This window comes from Octopus bimaculoides, chromosome 2 (assembly GCF_046866305.1).
Source record: "Octopus bimaculoides isolate indiv1 chromosome 2, ASM4686630v1, whole genome shotgun sequence".
In the NCBI taxonomy this organism is placed as follows: Eukaryota; Metazoa; Mollusca; class Cephalopoda; order Octopoda; family Octopodidae; genus Octopus; species Octopus bimaculoides.
In genome coordinates, this window is record NC_142929.1 from 14,985,090 (window position 1) to 15,000,029 (window position 14,940).

Genomic DNA, 14,940 nt, shown 5'->3' on the forward strand with positions numbered 1-14,940 from the left:
ACATTATGGTGGTTAATTAACAAATATTTTTTTTTTTTACGCGTAAAAATGTTTAACATTATGGAGTTTATCTGAGAAATTTTATTTTGATATGGTTGGTTTTTTTTACATGTGAATTTTTGAAATTTTTATTTAAAAAAATTTTCTTGTTTCTTTATTTCATGAGCTAAGCTGTTTCATATATATATATATATATATATATATATATATATATATATATATATATATATATTGTTTAAAAAAGAAAAAAAACATTTATTAGTAAACAAAAGTGGTACAGCCCCTTTTAAGTTGAGGAAGTTTGAATTTGTGTTTTTTTAATTGAGTTAATTGCAGGTCCTATAATTACTGTTATGTGATTGCGTTTTTGAGAGGATTTTACTCACCGATACAGTTTGCGTAACCATTCTGTCTTGAATTACGATATTAGATTAGGCAGGACTTGAGCTGTGCTGGAATATTTCTCTTTGCAAAAGAAATAAACTTAAGTTATTGATGTGTTTTTTCCTTTTGTTTTTTTTTTATTGTTGTTGTTTCTATTGATAGTAAAGATACAAAAACAACAGCCGCAGTAGCAGTGGTAATCACAGGAGGGAGGTGGAGGGGTTTATGTAATTTGCAGTTGTAGTAGTTCTTTTAATGATTCCTGTGCACTCTCTGCTGGTAAGATGAATACCTTTTTAATGTCACTCATATTCTCTGTTAATCCTTCTTCCCAAATATGGCTTCTCTAAATATAGAACTTTTTCACTCTGCTTACTACAGTTCTTTCATAGCTGCTGCCGCCATAATTTTTGCTGTACCAACTACTTTTCACAGCAACCCCTGAAGCACTGCTAACTTTGTACCAATCATTTAGAAATAAGTTTTGAATACCCATCTGTTCTTTACTTCCATAATGAATTCACCTACTGTGGTTTTGAATAAATGCTTTATTTAAGATTCTCAAGGAAAGAAAAAGAAAAAAAGGTCCAGTAATTTGCACTAATTATCTCTTATATCTTCACATGTTTTGGCCTTTTGGCACCATTTATTTGTATTGTTATTAGTCAAAGACGTAATACATTTACTTATTGAGTGTCCAAAAATAAGCATTTTCAACTTATAAACAATAACCCTGTTTTATTTAGTTTTTATTCTTTGTTTATAAAGGGTTTTATATTTACGTTTCCCATTATTAAACAGAAAACAAAAGCTTTCTCCTTTATAAGGTTACAATCAACAATGTTTTAAGAATTCTATTGTGTAGATATCAAGACAATAAACATTTCAAGATGTGACCAGAATATATTGGAGGTGTCATTTGAATATCTCTCTTAAGTTTAGACTGAATAAAAAATTTGTTTATATAGGATTTTGTGATTTTGTGATAAATTCTTATGGACAACTTGTTTTGAAATTATAAAAATATATAACAGCAATTTTAACATTTTATTTACTTCTTAAGTTTGAGGATAAAATTTTATTTAAATAAATAGATAAATAAAAATACATTTTGTGAAAATTTTATGTACTTATTTGGCAAGTGTCTTCTACGATAGCAGTAAGGCTGACCAAAGCCTTGTGAGTAGATTTAGTAGGTGGAAACCTGTTGTATAAATGTGTGTGTGTGTGACTTTGTGTCTGTGTTTATCCACACCACTGCTTGACAACTGGAATTGATGTTTACATGCCCATAACTTAGTGGTTCAGTAAAATAGTCTAATATTAAAAGTACTGGACTTTGAAAAATAAGTGCTGGGATGATTCATTTGCTTAAAAATTCTTCAAGGTGATGCTCCAGCATGGCCACAGTCTAATGACTGAAACAAGCAAAAGATAAAAGACATTGTATGAAAATATTTTAAATTAGTTATACAAAGCCGTTAACTATTTGGATAACTCTGATTTTCTTGAATTCCAAAAAGGAAATAAAAGTACATTTTCTTTTCATTAATTCTTTACTCTTTTACTTGTTTCAGTCATTTGACTGCAGCCATGCTGGAGCATCGCTTTTAGTCGAACAAACTGACCCCAGGACTTATTCTTTGTAAGCCTAGTACTTATTCTATCAGTCTCTTTTGCTGAACTGCTAAATTACAGGAACGTAAATACACCAACATCGGTTGTCAAGCGATGGTGGAGGGATAAACACAGACACACAAACACACACACACACATATATATGATGGGCTTCTTTCAATTTCTGTCTCCCAAATCCACTCACAAGGCTTTGGTCGGCCCAAGGCTATAGTAGAAGACACTTGTCCAAGGTGCCACACAGTGGGACTGAACTCAGAACCATGTGGTTGGTAAGCAAGCTACTTATCACACAGCCATGCCTATGCCTCATAAACCTCAAGAAATTTATCTCTGACAACTTATGCAACTGGAAGTAATATGAAATCACTGAACTAATGTGAAATTACTGGAAAACAGAGCAATATCTGTGCAAGTTATTTCATTATTGTCATCTTTGCTATTGCAACCATCCTCAAAATCCTTGGTATTTACTAAAAAATAATGAAAATGAGTTTTTTAAAAGAATTTTTGCTGGCATAATATCCATTTTATATCATAACTTTATCTTTCATACTTCAGTCTCTTGTTTTCTTGCACAAACACATTGTCTCTGATCTAAAGAGGTGAGATGAAAGAATGGGATTATGAGATAATCATGCCTTTCTAAATGAGAACTAAAATAAAATATTCTTTTCTACTCTAGGCACAAGGCCCGAAATTTGCGGGGAGGGGCCAGTTGATTAGATCAACCTCGGTATGCAACTGGAACTTAATTTATTGACCCTGAAAGGATGAAAGGCAAAGTTGACCTTGGTGGAATTTGAACTCAGAACATAAAGACAGACGAAATTCTGCCAGCTCACCGCCTTAAATGAAATAAAATATTGACAAAGGATCAATACTATATTAGAGAATTTGCTTGCCAGGAGAAATGTATTTTCTGTGCAGTGTTTAACATTAAAATTTCAAATACCATTCTCTACATTGGTGAATCTTACATAATATTTTCTCAGTAGTTAAAGGGGGCTAATTTCATATACACTAGATTTTGGTTTCTTGACTAAATCTATGATAAACATCTAGAATTGTGAGATCTTTTACATTACTAAATGGTTTGTTTATTTTTTATATACAATTAAAACAGTATTTTTTTTTATATATAAATTTCAATGCGATTACAAGATTTTTATGACTATTTAAATTAAGTGCAGTAATTTCAACAATTTGTTAAACTGGCTCTTAAATATTTTCTGATTGAGAACATTTTTTTAAATTAAGGACCAAGTAATTAAAGTGTGTTTTTAAAAAGATGATTTAAGAATTTTTTTTTTTTTTTTTTTTTTTTTTTTGATAGTCTATAATCTATTCCGAAGTAAAATCAGTCACTTAGGTTGCTTTTTTTTACGAAGTTCACAAATTAAGAGGATAAGTTTAAATAAAGTGGAATGTCTAGAACACTAATATTTTGTGCAAAGAAATTCTATACATGATACACCATGATTCTTGTCTAACATGGAATTTGAACTTATCCAAATTTTTGAAATTAAATCAATGGAAAGATTTTATAATTCAAAAGATTAAAAAAATCTTTTTCATTTCAAACAGAAATTTCAACTCAGATTCAAAATAATGATTTCTAATAAAAGCACAGGACCACAAATTTGAGGGGAGAGTAAAGTTAACTAAATCAACACAGTGTGTCTACAACTACGTTATTTCATGTATCTTCTTGTTTAACCTTTTAGCATTCAGATTACCCTGTCGTAATGCTTATTTATTCACATTGTTTTAAATTAATCGGATGTTACCACATCGCTTCAAGATTTTGATCATGTGATTGTTTATTTTCATAATGACATTGCAGGGTAAGTGTGAGAGGCTAGATCTGGCTTAAGTCAGATATGGTCAGGGTTAAAGAAGGTTGGATATGATATAAAATACATTTCATTGCTACTGTTTTGGGATTGATAAATATACTGCCAAATCAAATACTGGATTGATTTAATCCCAGTAAGATCTCTGGAACTGTTTGATAGTAACCAATTATTTTTCATAACATGCCCAGCCTTAAAACAAGAATACACATTAAATAATGATGTCTTAGATACACTGTGGCAATTTAAATGATCTTACCTTTCCTCAAAAATGTGGACCTTGTCAGGCATTAGAATTTTTAAATCTAGAGAAATCCTTTTTTTTCTTTTTCTAACTTGCTTCAGTCATTAGACTACAGCCAATGCTGAGGCATTGTTTTCCAATTTTTTTAATTATTAAATTTTTCCTTCAATTATTACTTATTTAGCTAGGTTCCAGATCTGTTTGGAAAGAGGCAGAGCTATAAGAAATTGAATCAACACCTGTGTAAATCTGGTACCTGTTTTATCAGTGGCCGAAAGCCAAATCCAATTCACTGTGGTGGAATATAAATTAAGACTATTGGAGAACAAATGAAATATGTTTGAACACAGTGTTCTGTTGTGTCTGCCAAATCATTTATACTGAATTTAATCATTTAATGTCATTTCCCATCAATTTCTTGCACTCAAGTAAATCCATCGATCACAACTGTAATGCATGTCATAAACAAATAAATCACACATTGTACAGCTTCCAGAAATATTTACATAAATTAAACCAGTGATTCTCAAACAGTGCACAGTGGTATCTTGGTGTGTCACATTGGAATACCTAAATATTCCTCAAATTTTTAAAAAATGTAGTTAAGGCTTTAGAAAACCCATTGATTCTTGAGTACCTTGAAAACATGTAGGTCATTATTTTGTCATACACAAGTATGATTAATAAAATGGGGGCAAGCAATAGGTTTTTTCCTATTGTTTTCTTAATTTTTAATGCCGCTTGATGTCGTATTTCGGTTGAAATGCCATCTTTGTTTCAATTAACTTTGAAAATAATGAAGAATTTAGCAAAATAACTTTGTCATTGTTAGTCTGGCGTTTGGAACATAAATTAACATGAAATTTTGAGAAGAATTTAATTTAAATCACTTTAAAAGGGGAAATTTGTATACTTAAATCCTAGGATGGTCCCAGATAGTTTGCTACCAAAGGGTTTGAAACATAATATATCCTTTTTAACATCCATGCAGTGTAATAATAATTTGTCTCATTTCATCTCCATTGTTTCTCAATATCAAAATCATTGAGAACTACTTCTTTAAGTAGTACATTAAGGAGCTTGTACATAGTCACTCCACTTGCAAGAAATAGCAGCCAAATTTCACATGTATCCTACCTAGTAATCTTGAAAATCAGAGAACATATGTATTATAGTCACAGAAATATGGGGGTCTGCAAAAAAGAAAAGAAAGGAAAATGAACATAGGCCTACTTGATTACGGCTGACTTTGGTTTAAACAATAAAAAAACAACACTTGCTTGCTTTAAGCTATCCATCAATGTTGATGATGACGTTGTTCTGTAGAAGTCTTATCCCACATTTTGGAAGTTGATAGATGTGAAAACAGTCCAATCCTGGAATGGCAGGTCCTTGAACACAGATGACAAGGGAAGTTGCTCATTATGTTGTTAGTGAGTCTGAGATGACACTGACGTCTCTTTTTTCTCAAGTTTCTGACGTCGGATTAGTTCAAAGTGTGCAGTTCCTTCGTCGCAGAGGGAACACCAGGTTTGCCAGTTCTGAGCAAAGTGTTCACGTTGTGCCGGTTGAATGTTGTGCAGGAGCTGAGGACAAACTTAAGATGGTCCTTGAACCTCTTCTTGAGTCCCCCGTATGAGCAAACACCAGTTGGTAGCTCTCCGAAATAACAATAACAGGCTGTACGTAAAAAATTCTTCTGTAGCATATGGAATATTATGGATTGCTGGACGGACGGACGGATTGAGAGACAAAAAGTATTATCTCTAATTGAAGGATATCTCTGTTAAGGAGATAGTCTATTGATTTTTATTTATCATACTTAACATAAAGGAAATATTACAAAAACAAAACATACATCAGTATATATTAAGTGAATAGCACAGTGTCTTATTTTATTATGAATTTCACTAATGTAACAGGTGTATGTGTGTTTATGTAAAGCATCTTAAGCTACCTGCTGATCGTGACATGACACCAATTACCTTATGGTGTGAGAAACATGAGCTTGTGACCAGAGAAGATATATTTAATGTATATATTATATATTGGCCTTAATGTGTATGAAATTGTATAAAACTCTTGCAATTAATTTAGAAATACACCTGACTTACTTATTTTGTTGGTAGAATATTGCGCAATCATAAATAGTAAATGTAATTGACACATTAAGACATAAAGTGATATTTCATGAGCCGCCATTTTCCTATGTTACATAGTAAAGGCATGTGGTTTAGTGGTTAGGGTGTTCAACTTATGATGTTCAGCTCATAAGGTTATGAGTTCAATTGCTGGCAGTTCACTGTGCTTTTAAGCAAGATACTTTAATCCACTTTGCTCCAGTCCACCCAGCTAGCAAAAATGAGCTGTACCTGTATTTCAAAGGGCCGGCTTTGTCACACTCATGCTGGGTCTTCCTAAGAACTACATTAAGGATATGTGTGTTTGTGGTGTGCTCAGCCACTTGCATGTTAATTTCATGATCAGGCTGTTCCATTGATGAAATCAACTGGAACCTTCATCTTTGTAACTGATGGAGTGCCAGTAATGTGTAGAGGAATATATATAGTCAGTACAAGGTGTTGATGTGGCTGCGTGTATGTTATTACAAGAGTTCATATAGACATGAAAGAATAAATTCAAAACCTATATATTTACTACATAAAAATATATTTTATTTACTGGTCGATGATGATACATAGAATCACAATGTAGAATCTAGTTGAATGAAGTAATCTATGCAAGAAAGTTCAGAGATAGAAAATGTAGAAATAACAGCTAAGTGGTGGTTTTCAGTTATGTGGTGTAGAGAAATAGACGGACATAGCAATGATGTGAATGGCTCTAAGTCTAATCAACTAAGAAGCAAAGAGCTGGGTTAGCAAGCTGTTTTTATTAATGGAACGCTAGACATTCTGGACACTTCCAAGAGAAACGCTAAGCTTCTTGGATAATTAAGAATCACATCTCATGACTCAGATGTTTCGAGAAACTTAGAAAAGTGAGGTTACTCTATGATCTTTCTTGCAAGGGAGATCCTTCAACTATTTAGCTACCTACACCACTACAAATGTTTCATATTCAAAAGAAACGTTTCACACAATAATAAGTAAAACAATATAGCATGGAAGATACATATTAGCTTCTCAAAAACAGTTAACTTCACCTGACCATAAATTATTTGTTGTCAAAATGCTCAGCACACCAACTGCAACCTGGTCACTAATGCAATTCTAATGTGTCTCTCAATCACATCAGTGAGCAGGTCACAATTGGTGTGATGAAAATGTTGGCACCAAATAATAAATGTTTAATGGTTTGCTAAGTGAAATTCAACGAGACTGAATAAACCATAACCGGCAAAACTGAGGGCAGCAAGCTGGCAGACAAAATGGTTAGCACATCAGACAAAATGGTTAGCACATCAGACAAAATGGTTATCAGTATTTCTTCTGGTTCTTTCTGTTGAGTTCAAATACTGCCAAGGTCAACTTTACTTTTCATCTTTTCGAGGTTGATAAAATAAAATACCAACCAAATACTGGGGTCAATGTGATCGACCAGCCCCCACCTCCCTCTAAAATTGCTGTCCTTGTGCCAAAATTCGAACCATTTAGTTCTTTTGATACCAACCTACCTGAGACCACCTCCAGTTCTATGATACAAAATTCCTGCTTTAAAGGGATGTAGATTCAACCCTTCCATTAAAATTTCCAAGCACCAGCTTAACAATACCAAAATAAGGGGCCCCCAAAGACTATGAATACACAAACACTTTCTACTTTATAGGAATGAAAGAGAATCCAGAATATAAGAAATTTACAATTGAACATGACATGTGCTTTCCCATCATTAGTTTCCCAAACAGATATAGATGTTTTTGATCTCGTTTAGATTCTATGCCTTGAATTCTTTGCCATCAAATTTGATTGCAAAGAATTCAAATGAAATCGAAAACATCTACATCATTATGGTTTCAACACCATTCAGTCCAGTGGTGTCCACAGTGTTAAAAACATACATATTAAAACATATATATATATATCCACTTGAATCCAGGCTGTACAATTTTTGATCACCTAAACAATGAGGCATTTAATCTCTAAGAGTGCACAATCACTCAAGAGGTGGCTGTGGCTATGATTTTATACCTATGTGAATTAAGCATTTGAGAAGAATGGACCTCAAATCTACCACATAACAAAAATATAGAATATTTACAAGTTATCTCCTCTCTCTTTCTCTCTTTTTTACACACACACACACATATATGTGTGTGTATCTATGTTATACTGATATTTTGTATATCACATGTATGAGATACTGATAGTATTGTATATCAGTGGTATAACAGGAAAGACAATAACCATTTAAATATCAAATTAAATTGAATTATGAGGAAATAGATTAATTTGTTTTGTAGCTAGAGAGAAAAATAACGGAAGTGGGTGTGAGGAATGCCATGGTAATAACAGCAGCAGTGGTGGTGGTGGTCATGTTAGGTATGATAATTATGACGACACTAAGAAGATTGCCAATGACAACATTAATACCAACAACAATGATTAAAACAACTACGATAACGATAATGTTGGTCTTGTTTGATGTATAAATTTCAAAGTGAATCTTGTAGCTTTGGAAGATTGAAGTGTCGGGATTAGATGGCATGCCATGCTTTTGGTTTGGTGTCATTCACCACAAGCTCCAAGCCATCTGCACTGCAATATATATTTCTTCAACTCTTTCAGTTGAAAGGAAAACGATGATACTTCACAAAATATTCCTTCTTACCGTCATCTAATTTGTCTTACTATTCTTAAAATACAACTTCACATCTTACTCTTCTGTCTGTTGCACCCACTCATCTACTCTCTCTCTCTCTCTCTCTCTCCGTCTCTCTCTCTCTCTCTCTCTCTCTCTCTCTCTATCTATCTATCTATCTATCTATCTATCTATCTATCTATCTATCTATCTATCTATCTATCTATCTATCTATCTATCTATCTATCTATCTATCTATCTATCTATCTATCTATCTATCTGTCTGTCTGTTTGTCTGTCCATCATTTCTTGCTTAATCGTATCATTTTAGATAAAGCAAGTACTTTTTGCTTTATTCTATTTAAGTGTTTACCTCCAGTGAAGGTGCACGGCTTAGTGGTTAGGGCATTTGTTTCGTGATCATAAGGTCGTGAGTTCGATATACAGTGGTGTATTGTGTCCTTGAGCAAGACACTTTTTATCACGTTGCTTCAGTCCACTTATTTAGTAAAAATGGTTGGTACCTGTATTTCAAAGGGCCAGCTTTGTCACACTGAATTTCCCTGGGAACTGCTTTAAGAGTACACATGTCTGTAGAATACTCAGCCACTTGCTTGTTAATTTCACAAGCAGGTTGTTCCGATGATCAGATCAACTGGAACCCTCGTTGTCATAACTAACAGAGTACTAGTCATTTACCTTCATTTATTTGTTCTTTGTCACATCTTTGCCCTCACATATATATTGGTTACAGCAACGAGGAGTCCTTTACATCAGTGATTCTTGACCAGGGTCCACATAAGATTTTTTTTTTTTGTTAAGGAGTGGTTGTGCAGTAAGCAGCTTGCTTACGAACCACATGGTTCCAGGTTCAGTCCCACTGCATAGCACCTTGGGCAAGTGTCTTCTACTATAGCCTCGGGCCAACCAAAGCCTTGTAAGTGGATTTGGTAGACGGAAACTGAAAGAAGCCCCTCCTCAGATCTTGCTGACCATGTGCCAAAATTTGAAACCATTATTATTATCATTATCATTATGATGATGATGATGATGATAAAGGTAGTGAACTGACAGGATTGTTACCGTGCTAGGCAGAATGCATAGGAGCATTTCTTGAGGTCAGTTTTGCCTTTCATCCTTTCGGGCTTAATAAAATAAGTAGCCATTGAGCACTGGGTCGATCTAGTCAACTTACCCCTTTTTTTCTGAAATTGCTGGCCTTGTGGCAAAATTTGAAACCATTTATATCAATGGAATGGCTTTTGCGTAATTTCTACAGTCTGCATTTTCTTGTCTTAACTTATGTAAGAACACTACAATGTAGAAAGAAGCAAGCAAATAGAATTTCACTAAGAATTTCTTTCTTAATATGTAACTAAGTATTACAGAGGTCTGTTATTTTAAAAAATGTTATTCAAAATAAATAGAGCTACTTCTCTAACATCCATTTTACTTACTTTTTTTTGTTTTCCAATTTTAGTTTGGACAAGTAGTTTCTTTGTATTTATTCTTGTGATTGTGGATATTTACTCATTCATATTTATAATTGTTGGAGGGGGAAAGTAATGTTACATTCAAATGTTAAACAGTAGTAGCCTCTATTTTTTTTTTTTGTTTTTTTTGCAACAAAGCAGCATGGGGTAAACAGAGTTATGTACCTTAGTAAGGGTACAGCACTGCTCATGACTCTGTTTTGCCTCATTCTACCTTGCTTAGAAAGTTGGCTGATAAGAGAAACAGGTCAAAAACCATAGGATGGTGAAGAGAAAAGAGAGGTTATTACATTAAAGGGAAATAAAACAAATGGAGTGCCAGAAACACTTATATTAAATAAAAGCTGATTTTAACATTCTCTTTTCAAATATACATTGATTATCGCATTGGATGGTACTGTAGGAAATCTTAAAAATGAAAAATAATAATTGTATTATGACAAAGCTTAAATTAGTTAATGGAAGGTGAAAGGAAAATTTTTGAAATAGTCACACCTAATTCAAGAATTTAACCTGTTATTGTCAACAATGGTTTTATAGAATAAAGTCACTTCAAGAGTTTTAGCTTTTGCATTGTGATGTGAGTTGGAGCTTTACATTATTTAACAAAAATTTATTATATACCTCATATTAAGGATATCAGGAATTGACACTATCATTCCCAAGACAGTAACTGCTAAGAATTACATTGCATCAGTAATTCAATTGAATTGAATTCAGTTTAGTTTATTGTTAATGGAAACTATTATATACATTTATATAAAAAGATATATTTCAAGTTGAAAGAAGATAGCCAGCAACAGAATTAGCAATGTTTAATATATGCCAATTAAATAAATTTAATTATGATAACATAATTACTCTCAAGTATATAAACATATGTTCACAGACAATACACATGGCTGTTAGCTATAAGAAACTTACTGTTCCTTGCAGACCTGAGTGTCATTGTTATCTTTCACAGATGGCCGTAAAGTAACTACCTATTTCAGATGATGTTGGCAATATATATTGGACCAATATATATATTGAGCTGGCAGAACTGTTAGCACACCAGGCAAAATGCTTAGTGGCATTTCATCATCTGTCTCTACATTTTGAGTTCAAATTCTGCCAAGTTCAACTTTGCTTTTCATCCTTTCAGGGTTGATAAAACGAATACCAGTTGGGCATTGGGCTTGATGTAATCAACTTAACCTCTTCCTCAAAATTGCTGGCTTTGTGCCATTGTGCCAAAATTTGAAATCAATATATATTGAACTTACGGTGGTGAGCTGGCAGAATCGTTAGCAGGCCAGGCAAAATGCTTAGCAGCATTTTGTCCAAATTCCACTGAGGTTGACTTTGCTATTCATCCTTCTGGGGATGAAAGGATGAAAGGCAAAGTTGCCTTCAGTGGGGTTTGAACTCAGTGTCCATAGACCACTAGACCATAGAATTTCAACCTCTTTGTGGTCATCCTCAGTGGTGGATACCTGTCCACTAGAGATAGCAGTAGTTTTCTCCAGCTTGCAATATATAAAAAAAAAAACAAGTAACACAGTCTCTTGCAAAGAGGTTGAAACCATACAGCCTGGTTGTCTCGTGGCTGGAAGAATGTAGGGGTTCACTCCCCTGCTTGCAATATATGGCAGGCCCAGGTTGCATCAAATAACCAGCTTGAGGAGACATCCTCCTGAGGTTAAAAATAGCAGTAATGTTGGTTCCTATAGAACAGCCATGTTTAAGTGGTGGTAAACATTACTTCTCAGTATAATTACTGATTTCTTCTCTTATACAGATTTTCTTAACAAGCTAATTTGCTTGTTTTCAAATATAAATAAAGAGGAAGTATACAAAAATAAAGATTATTTTCCATCTTGCTTTTAGTTTTGTTTCATTTTGTATTGTTTATATTTTGAATTACATATATGTGGTTGGTGGGGGGGACACCAAAGTCTTTTAAGTGTTTAGGGCCTCTGTGGGTCTTAATCCAGTGCTGAACTGATGTAGAGGCAATCAACAGCAACAACAATTGTGCCACATAGATATGATTATACATGCTATGAGGCATCATGTGTAGAGCACCAACTTGCTACAAAGAAATAAAAAGTAAAACCATCTCAAGTCATAAAAATAATAATTGATAAGTTCTTTGCAAAGTGAAAACAAAAAATCTTTAAGTGATGTTTTGTTTTTATTTTGTTTTTATCAGGTAAGTTTCAAAATAAAACAGTTTCTTTTACAAATTGATATTTAACAATAAACTATAATGAAGTGTTGATGCAGGTGTGCATGTACATGTACGTGTATATGTGTACATATGTATGTATACATACACATGCACACACACGTGTGTAAGTGTATGTATGTGTCTGTGCTTGTGCATGTGAGTGTATGGTTCTATTTATATATGCACCCATGTATGTCATGACTCACACACTGTTTACTTTCCTGACATTTGTACTTAATTCTAAGTACCATACATGCACCTTTGATAAGTTGTAATACACCTGAGCACTGCAAACGATAATTTCATCATCATCATTATTATTATTATTATTATTATTTATATGTATGTGTGTGTGTATATGCAGAGTTATAATAAAAACAATTTAACATTAAACTGAAAAATTATTCATTATATTTTTTGCAGAGTACACACACATACACAAACATCAAATTTTCGATCATAACTGTATGAATTATTGAAAAAAAAAAAGATATTTATATATTTTCTGAAACAAAATTTTGAGCCTGTTTTTGAATATTTTCGGCATGGTTAATGGAACTTCATTTATTGATAGAGTTCAGTGGTGTAAAATATAATCAGGAAATTTAAAACAGGAATTCTTTCAGAACACGTAATTTCTGTTGACAATATCCTGAATCAGTCAATTTATTAAACAAAACTAAATGACTATATTCGTTGAGCTGGGCTCTATTTCTGAAAAACATAAGTTTCTGATGTACATTTTTGTAACTAATTTTACGATTTGCAAGGATAGGGCAGTTGTAAAACATGCATTTATTTATTGATTAGTAATTTTATGTGTAAATCTTTCCAGTGTAAAGGCACATGGCTTAGTGGTTAAGGTGTTTGCCTCATGATTGTAAGGTCATAAGTTCAATATCCAGCAGTGCAGTGTGTCCTTGAGCATGACACTTTATTTCTTATTACTCTTGTCTGCTCAGCTGGCAAAATTGAGTTGTACCTGTAATTCAAAGGGCCTGACTTGTCATGTTGAATCTTCCTGAGAACTACATCTAGGGTGCATGTGTCTGTGGAGCACTCAGCCACTTCATATGAATTTCACAAGCAGGTTGTTCCATTGACTGAATACATTGGAACACTCGTCATTGTAACTGATGATACAGCCAGCCAGCCATCCATTCGTTCATTCATTCAGATGTATGTGTTTGTAGCAGAAGCCACTTGTCTGGGCTACCATACTGTGGAACTGAACCCAAAACCACACAGCCATATAAAGTAAAAAATTTGATGGTGTGTTGTATTGGTAGAATGACGGACAAAATGTCTTTTTAGCTGCTTACTTATACATCTGTGTTCAGATCCTATCACGGTGACTTCAGCATTCATTCTTCCAGGGTAAAATTTATAATAACTACTTGTTCAGTACTGAAGTTAATTCTATCATCTGTACACCTCCCATCAATTTGAGGTTTCATAGATGTTAGAAATCAATGTTCTCATTTATTAACACATAAAGTGTGACAAGCTACGATCATAGCCGTCAGGCACAGGTCAACAGGTCACGATCGTGGCCCAGATACAAACATTTAATTTACGGGCGTTAATTGGGGTCTAATGTCACTCAAACGCTCCGATACCCCCCAGAATGCAAGAGGACTAATAGTTCAACTAATGACTTTTCAGATGATGTAAAACTTGCTACCATTATATACTAAGAAGATATTCTAACTATTTTTTGTTTTTTATGGTGCATGGTAGTCTCATTTTCATAAAATATGCTCAGCAGTCCATGTTATGTAAGTGCAAATCCCAGCACTTTATGGGTTGAGGCAGCAGGCTGGCAGAATTATTAGCATGCCAAGCAAAATACCTAGTTGTATTTGTCCGTCTGTACATCCTTGGATTCAAATACCACTGGGATTGACTTTACCTTTCATCCTTTCAGGATCGATAAAATAGGTACCAGTTGAGCATGGGAGTCAATTTAATTGATTTAGCCCCCGCTCCTTCAAAATTGCTGGCCTTGTGCTAAAATCTGAAACCAATATTTTTTCCTTCTTTTAAAAAATTTACTCAGGCACAAACGTGGCTGTGTGGTAAGAAGCTTGCTTTCCATCCACATGGTTCTGGGTTCAGTCTCACTGCGTGGCACCTTGGGCAAGTGTCTTCTACTATAAGGGAGAATTTACGAAAAAAACAACAACAGACGAGGACAGGTGGTGTAAACAACAAAAGGATGTATTAGTTTAACACTCAGGAATAGAGAAAGTCTTTAACATTTCGAGCTACGCTCTTCAACAGAAAGAATACGGAGAAAACAAGGAGAAAAACACGGAGCCTTGTGAGTTGATTTGGTTGATGGAAACTGAAAGA

At 33.8% G+C, this 14,940-nt stretch overlaps 2 protein-coding genes and 1 long non-coding RNA gene across 6 annotated transcripts in view; 2 read left to right on the top strand and 1 right to left on the bottom strand.

The window, feature by feature from the left end:
- LOC106876006 (F-box/LRR-repeat protein 6) overlaps positions 1 to 14,940 on the bottom strand; it is a 336,390-nt gene that overhangs the window by 299,503 nt on the left and 21,947 nt on the right. The window contains exon 1 of one of the 4 annotated variants that reach the window (XM_014924366.3): positions 387 to 577. The exons of the other annotated variants lie outside the window; for them this stretch is intronic. Within the exon in view, the coding sequence (XP_014779852.1) occupies positions 387 to 407 (21 nt within the window). The 5' untranslated portion in view covers positions 408 to 577. Of the gene's footprint in view, positions 1 to 386; positions 578 to 14,940 lie in introns of those variants that run through there. 4 annotated transcript variants of the gene reach the window in all.
- The window catches only part of LOC106876000 (zinc transporter ZIP13), a 223,700-nt gene that overhangs the window by 83,230 nt on the left and 125,530 nt on the right, over positions 1 to 14,940 (top strand). The window lies entirely within an intron of this gene.
- Positions 574 to 2,900, top strand: LOC128250485 (uncharacterized). The gene is made up of 2 exons (XR_008266508.2): positions 574 to 663; positions 2,705 to 2,900. It is a non-coding gene; the product is annotated as an uncharacterized LOC128250485 (long non-coding RNA).